The 26,209-nt window shown below is 38.4% G+C and overlaps 2 protein-coding genes across 3 annotated transcripts in view; one reads left to right on the top strand and one right to left on the bottom strand.

Annotated features, from left to right (window-relative positions):
- The window catches only part of zgc:92664 (uncharacterized protein LOC436695 homolog), a 56,777-nt gene extending 51,698 nt beyond the window's left edge, over positions 1 to 5,079 (top strand). Inside the window, exon 6 of the mRNA XM_044183530.1 lies at positions 1,833 to 5,079. The gene's annotated coding sequence lies outside the window, so the exon portion shown is untranslated. The remainder of the gene's footprint in view (positions 1 to 1,832) is intronic.
- On the bottom strand, positions 3,515 to 25,197 carry si:dkey-6n21.12 (schwannomin-interacting protein 1). 2 transcript variants are annotated; one of them, XM_044183524.1, is made up of 7 exons: positions 25,083 to 25,197; positions 22,863 to 23,113; positions 11,281 to 11,405; positions 8,387 to 8,501; positions 8,036 to 8,161; positions 7,688 to 7,805; positions 3,515 to 7,516 (listed from the first exon to the last, which is right to left on the bottom strand). In XM_044183524.1, exons 2-7 carry the CDS (start codon positions 23,109 to 23,111, stop codon positions 7,416 to 7,418), a joined length of 834 nt encoding a protein of 277 aa, XP_044039459.1. In that variant the 5' UTR covers positions 23,112 to 23,113; positions 25,083 to 25,197; the 3' UTR covers positions 3,515 to 7,415. The 2 variants fall into 2 exon arrangements, with proteins under 2 accessions (XP_044039459.1, XP_044039457.1); XM_044183522.1 differs by having other exon boundaries at positions 24,800 to 25,162.
- Positions 25,198 to 26,209: the final 1,012 nt, after the last annotated feature.

The raw sequence follows: 26,209 nt of genomic DNA, 5'->3' as shown, positions 1-26,209 counted from the left end.
TGTGCAAGATTGCCTTGCTTTTGAACAAGAACAATGCCAGCTGTTTTGCTTGCTATTATATTCTGACTCACAACCCTTCCAAGCCTACTGTAATAAGACACCTTGGGCTTGTACACTGAAATGTGAAATTTTGTGGATGGTCGACCAACATGTATGTATGAGACTGGCCTTGTGCTCCTCACCAAACCATTTATTCTCGACCATTGTCAAGGCCTCCTATGTCAAAGTCACTGTTGTGTTGTCTGCATGTGGGCAGAATAATAAGGCCGTATTCAGGCATTGCGGCGATTAGCCGCAGGATTGGGTAGCGGTGTGTGGGGGTGTGGGCGTATTTATTTGTGCTTTAGAACGTAACAGCTGTGAAAAAATAATGTTTTATTTCTCTGATTTCTTGCTACCGGCGCTCCTCTCCTCATTCTTTAGGGGCCACTGGGTGCTCTTGACTTGGGGCAGCTGTGGCTAAGAGGAAGAGCGGGTCGTCAACTAATCAGAAGATTGACGGTTTGATGGCCAGCTCCCCCAGCCCGCATGTCGAAGTGTCCTTGGGCAAGATACTGAACCCCAAATTGCTCCCAAAGGCTGTGCTATTGGTGTGTGAGTGTATGTGAATGTGCATTAGTTATTCTTTCTGATGAGCAGTTGGCACCTTGCATGGCAACCTTTATACACAGTATAAATGTATGTGTGAATGGATGAATATTGACATGTAGTGTAAAGCACTTTGAGTGGTTGGAAGACTAGAAAGGCACTATATAAATGCAGTCCATTTACCATCTTGAGGGGCCTCTGGGTGCTGATGGTATGTGAGGTGCTTCAGAAACTGTGTTCTGTTGATTATTGTTGCCGCTATAAAATTAAATGAAATACATTGTGCTCTAATTGTGAAAAAATAGGGCAAATAAAAAAATGTATATTCATCAAATATATTCATTAAACAAAGAAATAAATAGAACCTCTGAGTCACTGAAGCATGACCGTTGACATGGTTGTCGACCATATGTTGTGCAGCCTTATAAGCGCTGAAGGAGCAGTGATCAAGTTGACGACTCCTGCCCTCCGACAACACACTAAGGTGTCTATAAGTCAAAGAAAAGAAGCATAGACATAACAGGCATGATAATTAGAAAGGCATAAAATATGCAATAGGCATTTAATTTGATAACTGTATATACTACATGTAGGCTATATGGAGATTTGCTATGTATAGGTAAAGGCTGTCGGCATCAATGATACACATTCAGAGCCAGAATACATTACAGTGAGCAAACACAACAAGGCATATATTGAAGCATCACTGAAGAGCAAGATCGATTAGATAACTGTACATAATTAACGATTAAGTATGCCATTACTGTTTACACTGACATACTCAAGCAATACGTCTTCTCTGCATCACATGACTGTATTGATCACATTACCCAGCTACCACTGCATGAAAATTATTTATCACAAATGTAATTCAACGTAACCTGTCCCACTAAATTTAATATTTTCCAGCATAATTTTAAGGCAAATTAAAATTATTAAATATTTTAGTGTTAAATAGTTTTTTTTCTACAGTGCATTATGTGCTACACATACAATATAGATGCAGCGGCTGGTAGCTCCTTCAAACTTGCTACATTTTTGTTTTAAATTATTTTTTTCAGCTTTATTGCTGAAACATCATTGAATGATGTCTGATTGTTACGGACCGAAGGGGCAGGAGACACTGAGAAAGGGGGCAGATCTTGTTTTATTGGTCACAGCAATGAGCACACAGTATGCAGGTAAATGATGAGTGGTGGAGCAGTATATCAGAACCAGTGGAGTACTTATACTGTCCTTTGTAGAATGGGGTTGGAGATCGGGAACCGGAGCCACACACCCTGGAGAAAGGAAACTCACGACTGGACGAGGGAACACTGGAGGTGAAGCGTACACTGGTGTAGGAAAGGGAAGTAATCCAACAGGCAGCTTTCATCTATGGGAAGAGTCCTTAGTATTAACAAGACCAGACAACTGGCTGACGTGAGTAGTGTGCCTTTATACTAGTGGTGATGAGATGCTGATGGAAAGCAGGTGTGTGTGATAGAGAGCAGGTGTGTGCAAGTGGTTAGTACTTTGGTGAGGGAGTGCGTTGTGATTGGGTGACCGTGGAGCCTGGCGTGTCCGTGACACTGATTGGATTTGATTTAAAGGGCTAAGCAAAAATTGTTCAGACTAGATGAGGAGATTTTGACTATGGCAACGGCTGCGCATGTAGATGCTGCGGCCTGTAGGCCGGCTGCTTCAAACTCTGCTACATTTTTATCTGTTAACTTGTTTTTTTCCGGCTTATTGCTGAAACACATGATACCTATTCATCGGAAAAGGAATTCAGGGTTTGGATTAAAGAGCAGCAGACCTTGAGACGATCCACCCAGCCAGCTCAACTGGACCAGACACCATGCTGTGTGATCGCCCCGGGAGGAAAGGGGGAGCCGGGATAGGAGCCAAGCTGGCCCAGTTTGGACTTAAGGCTGCTCCTGGGTAATGTCCGGTCTGGACGAAATGGCTGACCAAGCAACAGGAAATCTGAGACTGTTGTGCCCACATCTTTGCAGAGACGTGCTACATCAACATCCCAGAAGTCGAACATTTTATGTGAAGATAATAACCATATTATTATATTCACTATCTTATTGCTGCTGTCTTTGCATTCCCCCAGACGCAAATTAAAAAAATGCACTGGATTATTTCCTGGGCGTATACGTGTATGTATATATGTAAATAACTGTAGGATATAATACATATATATATTGTATGTGTGTAGCATGAAGGGACTACTAACTTAATTTCGTTGTAAAACCTTGTGTTGTATGATGATAAATAAATTACCCTGTTCCTTATATGTGAGCTCCCGCATTTTTCTTGTTGTTAACTGTTATCGTAATGTCCTGGGTAGCTTCTGTTTCATGTTCACTCTATCATTCGTAATTATTTTACCGCCATTGCACAGTCTGAAGAGACGCAATTAATTTTGGGGCAGTTGAGTATGTCCAGTAAGCGCACATGCTGACGTCACATTGCTCTTGTAAATTCTTGCTAATCTAGTATACATCCCGGTATTTCTCGCGTACACAAAATCCACATACTATGCAGTTGGAACGCACTTTATACTAAATTTTACATCATACTTTGTATGAAAAGTCTGCAGTTTCGAACAGACCCATAGGCTTAACGTTAATGCTCAAGTAGGCAAATTCTATTTGTGAAAATGCAAAAAAGGGAGATCTCACTGCTTTTTTCACATCTAGACCACAATGCACCAAGTCCAGATAAAAAACCACTATACTCAGTAGGCGATTTGAGGGGGGATGCCACCCCCCCATTTGCAAAATGACCAAAATGCATCCACCTTCTCCATCCCCCAAGTAGCAGAGAGAGTGCACGGGCAGTTTTATTTAAATATCTTTAATTATTGGATGTTGTAATTGTAGTCCCACTGTGTTCCCTTATTCAATCCAATAAAGCACCAAGTAGCCTAAGCAAGTGCCATACACAAATGTTATTTATTGTATTATCATTTGAATTTATAACAAAACAGGCTATGTATCTTGAATGTCAGCTCTCATTATCTCAATAATCTGTTAATTGTACCTTTAATCCAAAAATAAACAGGTAGGCTACACAGCTCTTGCTATTTAAATAAACCTAGTTGTAGCCCAAGTCAGAAAAAATGATGTCAACTCGTCCCCTAAATCTAAATTAAATTCTAATCATGATGAATCACAGAACAAATGAACAATTTAGCTACTTGCAGAGCCAGAAGTACTGATGAAAATGTAGTTTGTCAAGCCAGACAGTGGCATTTAAGAATAAGCCTAAAACAGAAGGGTTCACCCCTTTTCAAGCATCACTGTTAAGTTTCACAGCCTGTTACATTTTGATATTTCAAAATTTTGACTTGACTGTGACAGTGGCGGCAGACAAAAGATCAGAGGGTCATCAAAATATTTCTGTATCATCCTCAATATTAATATCATGAATTCTGGCACGCAACTGTTAAAATATCTTGCTCTGTAACAAACTACAAATTTCCTCATTTTACTAATTTTACAACAGAAAACATACAAGTTAACCGTAAACAGAAACACACACAAGGACAACCATGCAATGCATACAGTGTGACTGAGTGACAGGCAGGTGACAATTTATTCATCCACTGACCAATACACAGCACATCAGCCTGAATCTCTGAAACTGACATCACTGACTGGACTAATATTCATTTAAAGGCACAATCTGTTACCAAATGTAAAAAAAAAAAAAAAAAAAAAAAAAAAAAGGTCAACCCACCACCACAAAGTATGGACCAATCTCAAATTGATTGAAAGTTTTTGCAAAATTATTAATGTTTTTCTACTAATAAAGATTTCTTTGCATTAGTATGTAAATAAAACAAGGAGTTTGTCAGGATACCGTTCTTGTACATATATTTTAACAAATAGATATTAACATGATGTTGATGTTAACCAAATTAAATGATCCTGTTAATTCTCATCCAGCTAACTTGTTACTTCTAATGGAGGTTTGTTTAATCTTTAATGAAGTTATCTTGGATAACAGCCCATACTCATTTTGAACTAAAGTAGAAACCACAATCAAAGGATGAAAATGTTGGGATGTGGAGGCACTATTGGGTGCAATAACAGCATGAAAGAGTTAATCTTTAAGGTTAGGGATAGACTGTGGTAATGGTTGAATTATAATAATGTCAACACTGAATACTAGTAGGAGACAGGAATTAGGTTAATTAATTTCTGTCTCCAAGAGCCTGACACACTAAGCTGACCATATGTGTCAAGGCCCTTAGGAAAACTGGAAATACATGCCACTTGGTCCACAATATTGGTATCCTGTATGTGCTAAATGTATGCTGTAAATTCAGAAATGAAACCTGGTATTCAAATAACTGCCGATCTCTAATAAATGCCAGGTAAAAATCCTCTGAGGGGGGTGAAATTAACTGTGCTATAATGGTTCACATGGTAAATTCAGCATTATTCAATCTTTCAAATTGCTTCTACTTTGCCATTTTTTAAATTTGGTGTTAAGCTCCACAAATTGTGGAACAAGCAAAATTAGTACTATTTTCAGGGAGACAGCTGAACAAGCTGCCAAGCACAAATAACATAGTTTTACATAGTTATAGTTTGGTGGTGAAATTTCATTTAAAAATTATATTATTTGTGTGTATGTTCCATTCCACTTCATCATTAGCCTGTAGGGACATTGGATGTTTTGGGGTGTCAATAATAACAGCCAGTTTAAGACTGACACATACTAACTAGAAAAGGGATTTTTAAAAACTGCTAAATTTTAATGAAGTTAGGAATGTTAGATATTAACCATAGTATGTTGGACCCAAAATTTGAGTCGTGAACTGGCACAAAACAACAATTTTGGTTTAATTTCTAATATATTTCTGTGTTTCAATAGCCACTCTTTTCTCACCATCATCTGTAGAATACCCACATCCATTTCTTCAAGGTACCCTGTAGAGTTTTCTTGTAAACAAACTGCGTTTCTGTTTTCATTCAGTGCTACAATCCAAAACACACCTTAAGGTCTAACAAATATATTGAACACACTTTATTTTACATGAAACATGTGCAATACCAGCTTTAAAAAATAAAATTGTATAGTTTACATCCATATTTAAGCTTACTAGCTATCAGTCTTCTCTTTTTTGCTTTTGTTGGCTCATTGCTAGGATTCTTGTCACTGCCACAAACTGTCACTCAGGGGAGTAGTGTGAAACTATCAGCAGGAATATTTATCACGCTGCCCATATGCTTGTGGGTACAGGTACAGACAAAACAGGAACCTGCTGATCATCATGGCTCCACAGCGCTATTAGTGCTCAAAAACTCCACAGGGTACCTTTAAGGGAGAGAGGCCGATCTGGAAAATGAAGCTAACTTTCATCAACACTGGATGAAAACATTCAATGTTCATTCTGGGAAACATGTTGGTTTGCCATCAAACCCTCAAATGAGATCAGTATCAGTGTCATTTCTATGTGCCCAAAATAATCCAAAGATTTGATTGGTCTGATCACTTTTTATCCTGCCTTACCATCAACTGGAAGCAAGGGCAAACTGCTATTCTAGTTCTGTCAAAAGTAAAAATATGCAGCTTCCAACAACTCAAATTGTATCTTTCAACCAGCAAGCTACTCACCAAGTAAGGATAATTACACACAAAATCTGAATTTACATGTGACATGTTTGTGTGAAAACAAGCAGGTAGTTAAAATCTTCTGTTTCTATTCTTTCTTACAAATCATATGCAATAAAGATTGAGTGGCTCCGTAAACAGCAAAAACGTTATGATCCAACCTCAAACTTGCCATCCTCTTGTCACCTCATCAAGATTGGCTGAACCCAAAACATTATTTTTCTTTTAAGAAACATGAAAAGCAAAATATCATCTTTACTGCTGAAACATAGAGACTCTGTTGCTGACCAGATACATGAGAAGAAATTAGATAGAACACTCAAAAAAATTTCAATTTTGATCAGACTCCATGTGCATTTTTTTTTTTTTTTTTTTTTAGGCTTTTTGCTATATTTTGACATTACAGTAGAGAGAGACAGGAAAGGCAGGGGAGAGAGAGGAATGACAGGCAGCAAAGGGCCCGGGGCAGAATCGAACCCAGGGCGCTGCATTAAGAACTCAGTCTTGATATGTGGTACGCACTCTACCAGGTGAGCTACCGGGGCATCCCTTGATGTGCATTTTTAGTGTGCAAAATGTATTCACAAATTTTTAGCTTTATTGCATCTGAGTTTTGGTTTGGACCCAGCATGGAACAGCTTTTAGGATGGTGTATTAAGGTGGGAACTATACACTGTAAATTTTCCCTTGCTTCCAGTGTTGGTGCTAAGCTGTATTTTATGACCCAGACCTTTATCTGCTGTGGACACAGGGGAGATGAAACTTTATCATCTAATCTGATTCCCAGCAAGAAGGCAAAAGAGCATATTTCCATACAAATGTCAGCGTGTTCATTTAAGGCCACCATCCACTACCTGGATGTTGTGTCCAGCTCATTTTCAGTTGCTGACCGTACCATATGCCTCTGACACTATGACCATGCCTGCTGGACAAAGCTGGTTCTGTCACATGCAAGTTCAAAACCACTGCTGGTGGACACTGTCCTTTAGTGAGACAAAGTTTGCATTATAAATATACAACACAGACAACAACATTAAAAAATGCTATGCGACTGAATGTTCAGGTCCTTTCAGGAAGTGACACTCTTCACAGTGATTGGCTGGTCAGACCAACAACAGGAGGGACTGACTGAGATGGTTATAGAGGTCACTTGTTCAAATGTTTGTGTGACTGGTCGACAGGTGAACTTCAGCTGGGAGTGATCGGCAGGTTCACAGTGATGTCAGATCCTGAACCTCCAGCAGCATGGCGTCCTGCTCTGTCCTCAGCTGGTCTCGGACCTGGAGGCGACTCACCAGCTGTGAACTCAGGTCTGACGTGAACAGATGACAAATAAGTTCAAAATGCAATTTTAAATCAAAAGTAGCACTTTAGAGGTGTGGTGCATCTGAGAAATAAAGACAATGCTTTTTTAACATAATGATTAGGGCTGCAGTTAAGAATGCAACTAGATGCAGTTTAATTACTGTGTGTAGGTGAGTACCTTGTATGGCCTGGCTGAGAGATGTACAAAGAGCATTCAAGTCCTTAATACTCAAGTTTTGTAAATCACTGCGCTCCAAATGTCTTCTCTGGACAACAGTATCACTATGAGCTGCAGTCTGAGAGGAGAGGATAGGAGAAAAGAGGTGGAGAGGAGAGGACAGAGGAAGATGAGGAGAGGACGAGAGGAGGATAAGAGTGAGATGATGAAAGGAGCATGAGAGGAGAAGAGATGATAGGAGAAAAGAAGAGAGGAGAGGAGAAGAGAGGGGGAGTGCTGTGATAAACTATTTGGGAGTAAAAGACAAAAAAAGTGCTGCATCACTAAGATGAGATATGTAGGTCTCACTAGTATTTTGTGGTCTGTTCTCAGCCTGTCTCGAAGATTTCTCAGAGTATTCCTAATGCCTCTGGATTTTGGTTTCTCCGGCTTGGCAGGAAGCTGAGGATTCTTATGGACCTGAACAGTCCCTCTCTTCATCAGCAGGGATGAGCAACAGTGTGGGAAGAACATGGAGAAGATATAAATGAAATAACAAGAGGAGGGTGTGACTCTGTTGATACTTCTTACTCTTATTTACTTCCTTTTACTAATTTCTGCTGCAATCATCCAGTTACACCACAGATTTTCTCAGTTTCATCTTATCTAATCTATACTGTTGTATTCTGTTGTCAGGAACTTGTGTTAGGGGTAGTTTACCTGTGTGTTTCTGCTTTGCTTCTTGCTGGTCTCTCCCTCCTTCTCCTCTTCCTCCTCCTCCTCACTTTCACTGTTGTTGATGAAGCAGAGCTGAAGATTCATTTGTGTCTGCAGACTGGAGGATACAGAACAGTCAAACAGACTTCATGTGGTGGATTTATACTGATGGTCATTTAGGGACGTGTCTGACTGATTGAATGGTGTGTGGTGGGAAAATGACATTCACAGCTATCCAGTCACAATTACCAAACATTAGCTCACAGGGGAAAAAGTGTAAAAAAAAAGGCTCTGGTTAGATGTGCCCCAAGCCCACACGAAAGAAGTGCAACTAATCATATGACTTTGTTAAACAGTTGCAGGTGACAGTACATTGGGGACATGAACCAGACAGCCGAAGTTCTGACTGGAGGCCTGCGCACAATGTGAGGATTAAAGCCTAGTATGTTTTTGGTCACAGCTGCCATTTTTCCTGTGACAAGAAACCAGTTTTGATTGTAGTGAACTGCCAGCCTTAGACCAAGACATTATTTGATAATATATAGGACGTATTTGCAGTGATGGGTGGATGAAGTTTTACAAAGCTTTGACGCTGTCTTTCTATTTGTGCCCAAAAAAGTTTCGAAGCTTTGGGCCTTCAAACGCAGCACAGTGATATCTGAAGGCTTGCAAAACTTATAGCAGCCCTTCAAGAGTGGGGCCAAAGAACTACAACACCTCACTGATTTTAATTGTTTTAATTTCATATGTGTGCAATCAAAGTCCAAGAAGCCTGCGCATTATTTCTTAAATACTTTTGTTCAAACTTGCTGCATTAAATATAGATGTTATTGTGCAATATGTTACAGTCTGAAGAAGAGCATTAGCTCGAAATGTCACTAGTGGATGTGCCAATAAATTGCACTTAAGGGAGCTACAGTGTGCAAACCCTTTTTCATGTTTTCATTCCTGTCTTATATTGGTTGAGCACCTGCCTGACACGATATTTGGATGTGCGCGACTACTATGTATGGCAATATGTTAATAATGAAGGGCATTGTCCAAAAAGCCTAGATATAAAATATTTTTGTCGACACGAAATATGAATGTATCTTATGGTGTAGTTTAGGCCCAGTGTCCACTGTGTTGAATGTCAAAAAGTGAGTTTGACAGGTATGAAACAAGCTTCAGAGATTCAGTATCATCCGCCTATCTCTAATTATTTATTTATCCCTAAAAACTGTAGGGAAATTACTTTCCTTTGATTTTGTTCAATGTTTGGTCTCTCACAACAAACACTAGATGGCCTACAATGCTGGGCTTTCATATGAATGTGCAGTTTATCCTGGTGAGAATTTCATCTGTTGAAAGAATCACAGCTGGTTGCAAGACAGAATCTGACTGGCTTTGACCAAAGGTGGAGTAAGTATTCAGAAGTTTGTTGTACCTGCTGATTGTAAGTTTGAGCGTGAAGTCAACATTGCTTCATAAACTGTTGTATGTTATCAAGTGTGAATGAGTTAACATACAACACTTTTTTGAAAGTCAAATAACACCTCATTACTTAATGATTCAAAGACAATTTTACTAATTGCTTGGGCCAATTCCCATTTCAAGTGAACGCATCATAAAAATCAATGTTCTGCCCTCGTATATTCAAATAACGGACGAGACCTCACTTTAACATTGGGTTTTTTGACAATCAGCAAAAGTCTACAAATTGGTAAGTAGCCTACTGCTTAACAAAAATTTGTAATTTAAAAATGTATAGCGTGTACGGGGTAGTAGCCTAAGGCTACACAATGGCAATTGGCATACAATGGTAAGTGGTGATGAACTAATGTTAATTTTGACGTTAATGTCATTTAATTGCAAATAATTTCTCATATTCCTCTTTAAAAAGATATTTCATTGCTTCCTAATTCTTCACAACTTAGTGTAACTCATAAATATTTCATACACTGTAATAATCTATGCAAGTAACAGTTATAGCGTAACTCCCCCACTATGTTCAAACCAGGCTACGTTTGAACTTACACACAGCTGCTGCAACAGGCTGCAGATCCTTAACTTGAGTAAAACCGGGGCAGACACATGAATAACATTCAAACAGCGAGAGAGGACCCAGGAAGCCAGTTCTGAACCTTCTTGCTGTGAGACGAAACTGCTAACCAGCACCATGCATACATATTATTATGTATGTGTTCGAGGTAGAGCGCATTTTACCTAGGCTACTTTATATACAGCTGGGTAGTTTGATCTACAACAATACATTATATATTACAAAGTGGGTTTATGTTTTGTATGTAAAATATTAATCTGCAAGACAACTAGTAACTATACAGTAGATGTCAGATAAATGTGGAGCAAGAAGTACAATACTTCCTTCTGAAATGTAGTGCAGTAGAAGTATAAAGTAGCAGGAAATGGAACACATACTTAGTTACTTTCCACCACTGGCTTTGACCTATCAAGAGGGTTGAGGGTTCAAACATTGTGCAAGCTATGTTCAGTAGGACTAATTTGCTATGTATTTGGGTAAATTAAGACTCCTGAAACTAAAATACATGGCCAACGAAGCATTGCATTCCACCCATAAACTGTATATCAATCCAACACTTTCATACTATGGGGCTTTATGTAAACTGCAGCTTGTAGGGGCTCCAAGCAATCTAAAACAACAGGACTATCAAGATACTGTTAGTCCTCTTGTTCTAGAGTTACCATTCAAATCTAGATTTAGATTTTCTTGGTATTCTTCCTCTAATACACTGACAAAACCTCTACAATCAGATATGGATATGTTGGGCTAAGAGATGAAACACACCAAATCCAAATGACATCACACACATGACACCATGTTCATTAGTAATAGCAGTCTCATAAGAAGTGAGAGACGTGTGTGCATGTGTACGTACCGGGAGGTGAGTGCCAGCATGTGGCTGTTGCAGGCGTCGTCGCCATCCTCCCAGCTCTCTGCTGTCCTCCCTTTCTCCTCTGTCCAGCTGACTGGAGCTCTGCCTTGCTCCAGAGAAACTCCACTCTGAAAACCACACCAAACGTGTGTTATAGTATGTATTTTTTTTCATTGGTGGGATTGCTATTTGCTTCTGTAATTTCTTTAGAATGACTGTACTGTAATAGCCTGTTGACTGGTCAGCTGAGGTTAGTATAGCTTTATTCTAAGAAGACAGTGGGTCATATTTTAACTGATAAACTGGGTCATGATAAGGGTTTGACCCACGTCACTGTGTTGGTCTGAATGTGGTATAAGATAGAACATCAACACCCAAGACTCGTCATGTTCAGAGACGATTTCTATCTACTGATGGATAATGGATGTATTTAGTTTGATCAATTATTTCTGCTAATTCACAAAGCATATTTTAGTGCCAAAATAACTCGTAGTCTGAGAGAAGTTAGAGGTCCAGAGAACTCCTAAGTCATTAAGAACTGCTCACAGTCAGTAATGTGCTGCAGGTGATGTCCTTCATTGTGTCAGTGTTTTGTAAAAATACAACAATGAACAATGCATGTTTTGATGACGGTTTACTTAATAAGAATCAAGAATAACCCCATCAAAAGGATGAAGACTTGTTCAGTCAAAAAACATGTCAGTATTTTACTTTGCTGCATATATGAAATTTGTGAGACAATTTATAAAATATCTAAACATTTGTTAATAAAATCAATCTACCTATCTAATTGTGATTGACTTAAATTACAAATTCTATGTAATCTTTAATTTGTATATATTTTTTATATATTTTTTTAAATTTAATTTAATTTATAATTAATCAAATTTAAACAATAATAATAATTAATAAACAAACAATTTCTTGTTACTTAGAACATACATGCTAAAGGATATCTGTGATAAGCTAAAATCGTGCTGATTTTTGGTCGGGCTCTACTCAGTAAATTCTAAAACAGTTGACAATGATACACTGACAAATACATGACTTTAGAAAGAAACATTTAGGAGTTTGATGCAATGCTGGGTATTAAACCTCAGTACTTTTTGACGTAAATTGAGAATCGAAAACTGTCAAGGACCAACAGTTGGCATTGAATGCTCTAGTCTTGTTTATTTATTCTTTGAACACGATGTTGCTAAATTAAGACTGTATATTACACTGATGGTTTAAGAACTTTGGGTTATTTTGTTATACAAGTGATACATGTGATGTACATGTAGTAAACGTGAAATTTGGACATGGACGCACTGCATGTGCAATATGAATATACTGCAATTTCTTGTTGATTATCGGCCCACATATACAGATCTGCAGTAAGCTGATATCGGCCGATATATTGACCTGGATAATTTCTCAGTCTAGCTCTACTAACAAGTAGTTCAAGAATACAGCTGGTATATAGAGGAATATAGATACAGCCAAGATGTATCCGCATAACTTATGTAGGAGTGAATTTCAGTTTCAGTTTATTTTGGAACACAATTTGGGCCCCACCCCAAAAAAGAGTTAAAAACATCCCAGCGGATACGGTATTGGAAAATGGATCCTCTGTCTTTGCCATTGATTGTAGAAAAGGTTTCAATCGTAGTCATCTGGACACTGTTTTCAGAATCAAGACGTTTTGGCTCCCATCCAGAAGTCATTCTCAATTGTGAAAAATGGTCTGAGAACTCAGAAATTTAAGCTAATCTGTGTTAATTAAGCCCTGCCCTCAGGAAGGAGTCTTCCTGAGTTTCTGCTGTTTATCCTGCCTAGTTTCACCTAAAACTGTCCTTCTTTTTCCATGATGGCCCAGTAATCAGTATTAAGGCATATTGTTTTCTGGCTGCACCTCCCTCATCACTATCAGGTACTTACAGTGATGAGGGCCCAATATAGAGCCAGTGAATGGTTTGTCCATTCTGGGCTACTGTAGAAACACTGATGTAAAGACAGATCCACTGTTTACAGTAGCATCTTATGTGAAACATTAAAATGTCTATCCAATGTAGTTATAGGTTCAATTTCTTTCCTGTATAGGATCTTCTTTTTGTGCTATAACTGATGCGAGAAAGTCATTGCATATTTTTACATAGATTAGGAAACATCTGGAACTAGCGAACTAGATGTTCACCTGGGAATATCTCCTGTAATAGATGTGTACTGTTGTTTCCATCCAAATCTTTACTCTTTAAATGATAACATCCTGTGTAAATATCCTTTGTCAGTATATTTAACTTTAAAAGTTTTATTAATAACTACATAGAAATTATATTTAGTTGAATAATGTAACAAATATGAGCCATTGGGAATGTCATCAGGTTGACTAATTTAGGAATAAACAGTGAGATTAAGCAGAAATTAGTACATTTTCTATAAGCGGACTACTCTTACCTGGTTTTGCCACATACCTTGTTAAATGTAACAGGAGACTTCCAGTGACGTTGCTAGGTACACGTCCCACGTCTCTGTCGCATTAAAATCCGAAAGGACGCAGTAAAATTAACAGGCTATGTACCACAATCCTTTAAAGTAGCTGTAATTAAACCGCTTCTTAAAAAGCCCACTCTTGATCCTGGAGTTTTAGCCAACTATAGACCTATATCTAACCTTCCATTTCTTTCTAAGATCCTTGAGAAAGCAGTCGCCAATCAGTTGTGTGACTTTCTAAATAACAATAGTTTATTTGAGGATTTTCAGTCAGGGTTTAGAGTGAATCATAGCACAGAGACAGCACTGGTGAAAATTACAAATGACCTTTTAATTGCATCAGACAATGGACTTGTCTCTGTACTCTGACACCATTGACCATCACATCCTATTACAGAGACTGGAACATGTAATTGGCATTAAAGGAACCGCACTAAGCTGGTTTAAATCTTATTTATCAGATCGATCTCAGTTTGTACATGTTAATGGTGAGTCCTCCGTGCACGCCAAAGTTAGTCACGGAGTTCCACAAGGTTCTGTGCTTGGACCAATTTTATTCAGTATTATTAGGAAGCACTCTATAAACTTTCATTCCTATGCAGATGATACCCAATTATATCTATTTATCAACCTAGATGAAACTAACCAGTTAACTAAACTTCAAGCATGCCTTAAGGACATAAAGACCTGGATGAGCTGCAACTTTCTGATGTTAAACTCTGACAAAACTGAAGTTATTGTACTTGGTCCCAAACACCTCCAAGACACATTATCTAAAGTTAAAGTTACTCTAGATGGCATTGCCCTGGCCTCCAGCACCACCGTAAGGAACCTCAGAGTTATCTTTGATCAGGATTTATCCTTTAACTCCCACATGAAACAAACTTCAAGGACTGCCTTTTTTCACCTACGAAATATTGCAAAAATCAGGCACATCCTGTTTCAAAATGATGCCGAAAATTTAGTGCATGCATTTGTAACTTCTAGGCTGGACTACTGCAATTCCTTATTATCCGGCTGCCCGAATAAGTCCCTTAAGACTCTCTAGTTGATCCAGAATGCTGTGGCACGTGTACTGACAAAAACTAGGAAAAGAGATCATATCTCTCTAATATTAGCTTCTCTGCACTGGTTCCCTATAAAATCCAGAATAGAATTTAAAATTCTACAAAGCTCTTAATGGTCAGGCACCATCGTATCTTAAATATCTCATAATACCTTATTACCTGACTAGAACACCACGCTCCCAGGATGCAGGGTTACTTGCAGTTCCTAGAGCCTTCAAAAGTAAAATGGGAGCCAGAGACTTCAGTTATCAAGCTCCTCTCCTGTGGAATCAGATCCCAGTTTGGGTTCGGGAGGCAGACAGCATCTCCACATTTAAGAGTAGGCTTAAGACGTTTCTCTCCTCTCTCTCTCTGTCGCTTTCAGCAGGTATTTCTGCCTCCGGAGCTGCAGAGACTGGATCTGTGGTTGTGGTCCACCTGCTGCCCCCGTGTTCCTGCTCGACAACTGCTACTACAGTTGTTGTTATTGGCTCTGTTACTGATGCTGACTATTGCTGATTATTTTTCCTATAGCTGTCATTCCTATTATTACTAATTTATTAATATCAACACTACAATTACCATTCTACTATTTTAAAAAAAATAATAATACATTTACATTCTCTCTCTCTCAAAACCTAACACAACATTGGCGGATGGCCGCCCACCATTGAGCCTGGTTCTGTTCAAGGTTTCTGCCCTCTTAATATTATAAAGAGTACAGTCTAGACCTGCTCTATAGGAAAAGTGCAATGAGATAACTTCTGTGACACCCCCCCGACACACACACACACGGAGTCAGCGAACAGCAGAGCAGAGAGGCGGTGGAGATTACACAAGCTGACAACTGCTATGCTCGTTCATCGTCACTATGTTAATACATCGTCGCTATGTTAATACAAGTACAGCGCGCTAGCTCGGCTAATACCGAATTGTTACAAACAAGCTTAAATGAAAGCTGTTTGTATGTTTATCTTTGTTTGTCACGTATCTTAAAATTTAAGAAACTTAGCTGCTGGCTGAGACAAACCAGCCCCTCCTCCTTCTACCAGCGGTAACTTACCGGCAGTGAATGACAGCAGCAGCAGATGAAGGACAGGACAGGAGGAGGGATTGATAGTTCTTCATTCATTCTAAACTTCACTTAGTATTTTGATGTCAGGAATATGAATTGCTGTATTAACATTTTTGATTTGTTTCCAGTGAGATATTATGGAGTTGATATAACCCATTATAAACCTAACCCATTTAGTTATATTTAAAATATTAAATTCTAATCCTGTTCTGAATTTATTCTTTTTTTAAATATCTTTTTTTAAAAGCAATTATTTAATAATGAATGAGTATTGATAAGAGTAGTATCGCTAAAATCCTAATGATACCCATCCCTAAACAGGAGTTTAACACTACAATTTGTCAAAAAACACACATTTTTTTTGAGTGGGTTGCGGGGACTCACTACATTGAAAACCTCTCAACATCACTGGACTTTGGTGAACTGTTTTGTGGTTCAGTATATTTGATATGTATATCACAAGTCAGAAAACCAAACTTTATATTTCTCTTCTGACCATTGGTTGTTAATGTTAAGGGACAACTTATAATATTAACATTTGTGTATAAATAATATTTGTGTATAAGTTATTATGTATGCAAGAAGTATAAAATGACATTGAATACATTTAATGAATAATCTACATTCTGACAAATGCCATTAATGTCTTCCTGTAATTTCATTATTGTACATATTGATATTAAACTTAGTTCTGGAATTGTACCATAAGAGAAATCAACTGACTTAGAGCAACAATTTAATAAATTACTTTATTGCACATTAAAAATAGCAGTAAAAATATTTTAGGATCTATCTATACACAGAGGTGGACCAAGGTCAACGTGAGCTTAATTATCCTAAGATAAATGTACATACTGAAATGAGGTAGTAGACTTTCAGTGCTACATCACAAATAGCAATAAGCATCAATAAATAGTACACATAGTATAGAAATAGTAACATTACTTATATATGTAATGCGTAGTTTAAAAAGCCAGTGCTGCAGTCCATGTAAGTACTGGATACTGGGATGCAAAGAGAGAAGATATGAGGAAGAGCACTGATGGTAAAGCTGAACACTGATATGGCTACAAGTGTTATTTTCAATAAAAACATATATTAAATCTATCAGCCATCACATAAATGATGATAGTCTTGGCCAGGTGATGGGCTTAACAAAACAAAGATATCCTGTAAATGTCGACTTCAACAATGGAGAAAATGTCAGGCATTGACACTTCATCGTTCTTAGAGTTGGGCTTTAAGGCACTTAGCAATACTGTGTAAAAATAGTGTTTACTGTAGGGATCACACAAAAATTGCCCAGGAGTGCCAAACCTTATGGTGATGGTGATGTACAAAGCTGCCACTTAAACAATGAAGTAAACAATAACACTGTTCACAAACCTGCGGGCCTTGTCTACTGTATCTTCCCCTTGACTGGCAGCAACTGTTCCACCTGCATCGCTGGGTGAAGCAGGTAATGCAGTGAGGAGGGCAGTGATGACATGCAGGTGATGCAGGTCCAAGATGGATGCTGGTGACCTCCTCAGGTCATTCAACTGCACTGGATGAGGAGGACATCTGGTACTACTCTTACTGGTAGGGACTGGTCAGAGAAGGTTCTTCACCTCAGAACAACCACACCAAGGTTGGTCCTCATGGTCTCCACAGCTGTCTTAAGCCCCAAGCTGGACGAGTGATCCAGACTTAGGCTGTGGATGGAAAATACATTGCAATAGTGACTGATATAGGATAGTAACAAAAAGTAAAAGATGGAAAACCCTGACTAGCTAGCTACCATATGTTAATGACTGCAGTATTCTCCTGTTTCAGAAATACTGAATAGAATTATATCGTCCAAAATATCTGCTATAGTGCCTTATGATAATCAGAGGGAAAAAAATAGTACTCACTTGTGTGGTATTGTGTGGGTGCAGCATGATCCCAGCTGTCAGAAGAATACATTTCTCTGGGAGGGAAAAGAATCAACATTTAATCATTCCAATAAATCTCTGATGATCGCGACGCTATCAATCAGTACCAGTGTAATATGGTGTAAACTTGACAGATTTAGACAAAAGGCTCACATTAATTTCCATCTGCTGTTCCTGGAATGAACATGTTAAGATAACACACTAACACAATAGTTGTAGCTTTTCATTATGGTAAATGAAACCCAATTTTGTATTTCACTGTCACTGTTAAAGGTTAATGCACCAAGTTAATATTAAGTTACCCACCGTGAATAGTGTGAATTCACAGAAACAATTTTCAACACCATTGCATTATTTCTGATTGCAATCAACATATATTGCTAAATGCCTTTTATAGAGACATCTCCCAAGTTTCATCTCACTCCATTTTCCTTCATATGCACAATGAATGATACTGAACTGATTGGATTAACCAACTACAGTGGTGTGAAAAAGTGTTTGCCCCCTTCCTGATTTCTCATTTTTTTTTACACTTAAATGTTTCAGATCATCAAACACATTTAAATATTAGTCAACGATAACACAAGTAAACACAAAATGCAGTTTTTAAATGAAGGTTGTTATTATTAAGGGAAAACAAAATCCAAACCTACATGGACCTGTGTGAAAAAGTGATTGCCCCACCTGTTAAAATATAACTTAACTGTGGTTTATCACACCTGAGTTCAACTTCTCTAGCCACACCCAGGCCTGATTACTGCCACACCTGTTCTCAATCAAGAAATCACTTAAATAGGAACTGCCTGACAAAGTGAAGTAGACAAAAAGATCTTCAAAAGCTAGACATCATGCCGAGACCTAATGAAATTCAGGAACAAATGAGAAAGAAAGTAATTGAGATCTATCAGTCTGGAAAAATAAAGCCATTTCTAAAGCTTTGGGACTCCAGCGAACCACAGTGAGATCCATTATCCACAAATGGCGAAAACATGGAACAGTGGTGAACCTTCCCAGGAGTCGCCAGCCGACCAAAATTACCCCAAGAGCACTTGCCTCAGTGAAAGTCAGTGTTCATGACTCCACCATAAGAAAGAGACTGGGCAAAAATGAGTTCCAAGACGAAAACCACTGCTGAGCAAAAAGAACATTAAGGCTCGTCTCATTTTTGCCAGAAAACATCTTGATGATCCCCAAGACTTTTGGGAAAATAATCTTTTTGGAAGGTGTGTGTCCCATGTGATAACTTGCAATGAGTCTTTTACAGTGCTGTGGAGGAATTTTGGCCCGCTCATCTTTGCAGAATTGTTGTAATTCAGCCACATTGGAGGGTTTTTGAGCATGAACTGCTTTTTTTAAGGTCATGCCACAGCATCTCAATAGGATTCAGGTCAGGACTTTGACTAGGCCACTCCAAAGTCTTCATTTTGTTCTTCTTCAGCCATTCAGAGGTGGACATACTGGTGTGTTTTGGATCATTGTCCTGCTGCAGAACCCAAGTTCGCAAGACTTTTGGGAAAATACTCTGTGGACTGACCATTATCCACAAATGGCGAAAACATGGAACAGTGGTGAACCTTCCCAGGAGTGGCCGGCCGACAAGAATTACCCCAAGAGCGCAGCGACGACTCATCTAAGAGGTCACAAAAGATCCCACAGCATCCAAAGAACTGCAGCCCTCACTTGCCTCAGTTAAGGTCAGTGTTCATGACTCCACCATAAGAAAGAGACTGGGCAGAGTTCCAAGACGAAAATCACTGCTGAGCAAAAAGAACATTAAGGCTTGTCTCATTTTTGCCAGAAAACATCTTGATGATCGCCAAGACTTTTGGGAAAATAATCTTTTTGGAAGGTGTGTGTCCCATTACATCTGGCGTAAAAGTAACACCGCATTTCAGAAAAAGAACATCATACCAACAGTAAAATATGGTGGTGGTAGTGTGATGGTCTGGGGCTGTTTTGCTGCTTCAGGACCTGGAAGACTTGCTGTGATAAATGGAACCATGACTTCTGCTGTCTACCAAAAACTCCTGAAGGAGAATGTCCGGCCATCTGTTCGTGACCTCAAGCTAAAACGAACTTGGGTTCTGCAGCAGGACAATGATCCAAAACACACCAGCAAGTCCACCTCTGAATGGCTGAAGAAGAACAAAATGAAGACTTTGGAGTGGCCTAGTCAAAGTCCTCACCTGAATCCGATTGAGATGCTGTGGCATGACCTTAAAAAGGCAGTTCATGCTCAAAAACCCTCCAATGTGGCTGAATTACAACAATTCTGCAAAGATGAGTGGGCCAAAATTCCTCCACAGTGCTGTAAAAGACTCATTGCAAGTTATTGCAAACGCTTGATTGCAGTTGTTGCTGCTAAGGGTGGCCCAACCAGTTACTAGGTTTAGGGAGCAATCACTATTTCACACAGGGTCATGTAGGTTTGGCTTTTGTTTTCCCTTAATAATAATAACCTTCATTTAAAAACTGCATTTTGTGTTTACTTGTGTTATCGTTGACTAATATTTAAATTTGTTTGATGATCTGAGTGTGACAAACATGCAAAAAAAAATAAGAAACCAGGAAGGGGGCAAACACTTTTTCACACCACTGTAAATGTATATCAGTAAACGTGCAAAAAAATATGAATCTACAAGCTTCCTTTGACACTTCTTCACTTCTTTTACTTGTTGAGAATCTTTGTGTTATGTTAATGCAGAAAGCTAGTTGGAATATTGTATATAATACTCACCAGTGTGGTGAAAGTGAACCAACAACACTGGACATCCCAGGGACTGGAATCAAGTGGCCTTCTTTTTCCGCTTACTGGGTGTGGAGGCCGGTTGGTCAGTTGGATCATCCCTAAGCCATTATCATTGTGAAAATATAATAAGCATGTTAGTGACTAGTAGCATTAGCTATGCAGGACTAAGGGAGGAGGCAGCGCCATGGCCTAACCTTTCTCCAAAGAACACGTGCCAGCTGTGGTATTGTAGTGTAGCATAATTAATGTGCTGTTTACATTGTCGAATACCATTAGTTTTTTTTTACGCTCTGTGGACTTACTTACTTATGGAACTTGTTTATGTGGTGAGGAATAAAAATGCATCAACATCACGAAAGTGTATCACCTATGGTTTTTGACAGGCTATATTACAGTAACGTTAGGCTACAGGCTCCCCTGAGTGGCGTATAGCCCTGAAAAGGAGAGTAGGGTATCTCTTCATACAATTTCATACGACGGAACCCTACTATGCATGCTCAAACCCCATTGTCTCACAGAACTATGACATGATGCTGGGAAAATTAAGGCTTTTTAGGTAATGCTGGAAGCCAGAAACAAATTGGCCAAATTAAAAAATGACTGACAGTTACCACGCCCTCTCAAAGTCTCCGTTCTGCAGAGATACAAACTTGGAAAAGGCTTATGCTGTTTATGAAAGTTAGGTTGATTAGGGATTGAAATGCTTGTGTGTTTACCACAGAACCATGGCTGTTGTCGCTAGCATTGTAAATTAGTGAGCAACTAGCAGTAAACTTAGCTAAAGCTAGCTTACTTTGCTAGCATTAGCTTAGCAAGCTAATAACTTTACCCAGGCCTAGTTAGCATTAGCTTGTAATACCTCAGCATGAGGATGTAGATAAACACAAAATGCCAACAACAGCCCTGCTGTAATAAACTAATGTTTGAACTCTAGGTTGAATATATGGTAAATGGACTGTACTTGTATATCTAGTCTGAGGTAGAAAGCAACTTACCCATCAAGAAGAACAGTGTTGGCATGGTCGAAGTGAAGTGCTGGCTGTTACCAAATCACTGAATGAGGAAGTGACGTCCTAACTGAAGACCCACCTTGATGAGAGGACTGACAGATTGCATTTTCATTTGAATTTTGACACCAAAAACTCATGGTGACTAGTAAATGTAAATGCAATAGACTGGGGGAGCTGTTTCGCTGGCACATTGAATTGCCAATTGCAAAATGAATTGCCATGGCAATTGAAAACCATTGCAATATGAAATGCAGTTCATTGAGCTTTCATTTTAATTTTTAATAATAAGATTTGAAACTGAATTGAGGATTGCATTGCACTTCGCATATTGAACTGCCAATTGCAAAATGCATTTTCAAATTGCACACTGAATTGTCAAATGCAAAATGCATTTCCACTTGAATAAAGAGGCCAAAAAATGTCCATAATTGATAACGTGTCCAATGAACTGTTGAAACTACCCTGTTTATTTCCAGTTTTATCTTCTCTCTATTTGCTTTGAGTACAGCTTGGGTCCCTCTGTTTGGCATACATTTATAATAAAACCAATCCATAAGTCTCAAAATGATGATCCTAGAGTTGAATTATAAGGTGATAAATCATCTCAGTTGTGTTTATAAACTCTATTCTGGTATTCTTAATGACTGTATTGTTATTTGCAAATATTTGGTATGTTGGTAGATGAACAAAAGGGCTTTCAAAAGAACAGAGCCTGTTTTGACCACATATTTTCTTTATCTACTCTAGTTCATACTAGAATACATGAAGGGAGGCCTCAGTTTCTACTAAAATTACTAAAAAATTACTCAAATCTGGTATAGATGGTAAATTTTATAATGCCTTAAAAGTTCTTTACCAAACTCCGGTTGCATGTGTGAAGGTCAATGACTATAGAACAGGTTGGTTTCCACCCCCATTTGGTGTTAAACAGGGGAATGTGGTCTCTCCCACACTGTTTGCCATCTATCTATCTCTATCCATCTATCATATTAACAATCTAGTACTAGAAATTAACCAAGCAGCTATTGGTGTCAGATTGGGTGACTTTACGCTTGGCACTCTTCTATACACAGATGATATAGTCCTCCTTGCAGAGACTGAAAATGAACTTCAAAGTTTGTTTGAATACTGGTATTGTGTACTGTTGGTGGTGTAGTAAATAGAGATTGAAGATAAACAAAGAGGTGGACTTGCTGTGCGTTTTGGATCATTGTTCTGCTGCAGAACCCAAGTTCACTTCAGCTTGTGATCACGAACGTGTGTATATATATATATATATATATATATATATATATATCCTAGTCTATGACCTCTGACCTTTGCTTTCTTCTCTTTTTCTTGCTTCTCCAGCTCAGCAATGCGCAGGCTCAGTGCCTCCCAGTGCATGATAGGAAGACCCAGATTGTCCTCGCCATAGCCTTCCTGCCACACCAGCGCCGCACTCTCCGAACCTTCATGCTCCTCCTCTTCATTGTCAGCATCGTCATCACTCCTCCTGTCGTCTTCTGCCTCATTACTTTCCTTCTCCTCTCGCTGCTGCCTCTGTCTCTCCTTCGCTCCCTCCATCTCTACAAGGGTGGAAGCAGCAGGATAAAGGTTAAAATCTTCAACAAGTGTCTGGGACAGAGACCATAACATGATGTCCAATGCTTGGACTGTAAAATGTTGTAATGATGTCAAAATAGGAATTAAAAGAGAACTAGATGTTAGCTGGTTGCCTAAAATCAGGACTGTAGCCACAGTTAAAGACAATGAGGTCATGACCTAGGTATTTTTTCTGGAAATTTGGTGTTTTTAGCAACCTGGGGGGAGTTTACATTCTACATTTTATGGACTGATCCCCGTATTTTCAGACTGAACACATTTAAATGTGATTACTTTTAGGATAGTGAAAAAAATATATGAAAGGATTCAGTATTTCACCACTCGAGTTTTATTTCTGCCAATGTGATGAAGGCTTTGAATGTGCCTTTCATGTATTACTATTACATTCACAAAGCTAACCATTTGTTTTGCTGAAAATATATATCCATAACAACACTTAGTGCTGTTCTGACCCTCTAACCATCAGGATGAAAAGATATTCTGTCTGCTGCACAATAAAAAAAAAATATTTCTAACCTGTTTCCCAAGTTGTGACTATTTCTAATCCAGGTTGCTGGAAATGTCATACTGTATTTCCTTGTTGTATGACAGAAAGTAACATCAATATAGACAAATATAACTGATAATAACGCTCTAATTTTGGTTCACATTGTACATGCATGTCATTTTTGGCTGCCATTTTTGTTTGGATTAGGAAAGAGTGGGAAACTCATCTTGGGAAACAGGTTAACAATATATTTTAACACAGAAGACAGGATTTTTTTTTTTCAAATCCAGATGGTTCTTAATGTCTGGAAATACCGTCAGAGTGGCAGTAAATTTTGTTAAACCACCTTCTTTATTTTTCAAAGATTTCCTTGCATATTTATTTTTTCAAAAGTACCAATGCTGAGGTCTGTGACTTGAATATATTGGTAAAACATAGACACACACTGGGGCTAGCTTTAAAACTGCATCTAGACCTTCATGTACTGATATAAAACTTAGAGAAAATATAATTAAGGCTGGGTATCAAACCTCAATACTTTTTATGTAGCCTACTGACTGAAAGTTGTCTGCAACACCAAATACATTGAAAATTCGATCAACAGAAAGCTGAATGTCTGGTCAGATTTATAATGTTGTTTGCATATTCCTATCAGAGTTCCTGATTTAAATCAAAATTTTGCCAGTTTTATACAATAGCCTATTTCATTTAGATAAAGTTCCTGTACAACTGCTTGTGTTTAGACAACGTTTAACATTCAAGAACTTCCGCTAAATAAAAAACACAGCTTAAAAGAAACATATTATTATGGTGCGGTATCAATAAAAGTATTGTTTTGGTATCGGTACTAAAAGGTATGTATTGTATTGCACTAGAAGCTACTATATCAAAAACAATATCCGATACATTGAATTCAAACAATAACATTTAATTCAAACAATATCCAGCCCTAAATATGAAAATTCATGAAATATCTTATATACTTGGACTCATTCCCTCAGTATTTTTTAAGTCCTGGATACCGCCCTGCCTAAACTCAAAGTTAGACCAGCCAGCGTGTATTTCACAGCTTTGGACCTGGACATTTTTGGCGAAAATGTCTAACCACATATACAATGTATCACACCAAACTGGCATTAGTGGTTAAAAAAAAGTGACTTACCACTTTCTTCGAAATATAAACACAGCTCTAAGGCTCTCGCTGTCAGAGAAATAGTTGAACGTTTGCCACATAGTTAGCTCAGCTCCTTCCTCAGCTCCTCCTAGTTATCTTTTCCCTTCCCTTCCTACTTACTTCTACCTTCTTACTCAACCAGCCAAAAAAAGCGGAAAATATGTCCACAAGAGCCGTTAAACTATCATTCGTCTAAGCCTGCACTGCACTCTTAAATTGTGTCTTGGCGGCTTTATCTTTTTGGCTATTATGATGCCAGATATCCACTCACTTTTGGTCCAAACATAGGCTACGAACAAAAGTCTCCAACTTGAGGAATTTCACGCCACACAAACAAGTTGGCAATTCAACTCTGGAACTTCCTGTCGCTGCCTTCAAAATAAATGCCTTCTTAACAGCTAGGTAACGCTGCTTGAATGCTAGAAAGGTGTTTTCAACTAACTGACCCTGATCCTTGTTTATAAACCTGCTTAGTACAAGGTAGCTTTAACATTTAATGATATTTGAGTCCGTGACCTATTTGCCAGTACTAGCTATTCTACCAGACAGACACAGAGGCATTTCTTTGTTTAGTTTTTAGACGGGGGTAACGATGAAAAAGACTCTTCCGATAGCTAACTACCCCAATTACTATATTACAATGTTGAATACAATGTAACATACTGTTGCAATTAACAAAGTTGAATTCAATGTAACATGGAGTATGAGTAGAGGCTCCAGCTATCAGGATCAGATTTTCACTGCAAAATACCCCAATGTGATTTTTCGGTACTAAATACTTGTTTCCAATTTTATAATTTTTCTACTGCATGTGATATAATAATGAACCTACCCCAAGTAAAGAAAAATATGTATTATTTACTTATTCATGCACATTGGTAGCCTATATTCTGTTTGGAAAATGGAGACCAAATACAAACTGGTCATATTTGATGCTTACGGTTGAATTAATGATATAGGCTACAAAACCATGGAAAGTAAAAGACTTCTAATTATTTACAGTAAGATTTGCTAAACTAAAGTGCTAAAGTGATGCAAATAAGGAATGCCCCAAGGGGGGCATTCCCCTGTGTCCTCCACACCCCTAACCACACCCTCCACACCCCTAACCACCCACTGATGCCATGTTGTGTGTTTTTAAATTTGTGTTTACATTTGAGATCAGATAAAAACTGTTGGGGCATAATTTAAGTGTAGATTTAGCAGCCTAATTTAGGAGGAAGACAGTCAACCATCAAATCTCGCACATAAGATTAAGGATAACCCACGAGGTTAAAAACAGTGAATGGGAAGAGAAAAAAGTTTTCCCCTGGGTCAGGAAGCGTTTCATGCCAAAAACGCTTATGTAAAAACCTAAGTGGCACACTATGTCTGGCTGATTATGACAGTAAATTCATA

This window comes from Siniperca chuatsi, linkage group LG22 (genome assembly GCF_020085105.1).
Source record: "Siniperca chuatsi isolate FFG_IHB_CAS linkage group LG22, ASM2008510v1, whole genome shotgun sequence".
NCBI classification, from domain to species: Eukaryota; Metazoa; Chordata; class Actinopteri; order Centrarchiformes; family Sinipercidae; genus Siniperca; species Siniperca chuatsi.
Note: the sequence above shows the minus strand (reverse complement) of the source record. Positions and strands in the feature narration are given on the sequence as shown.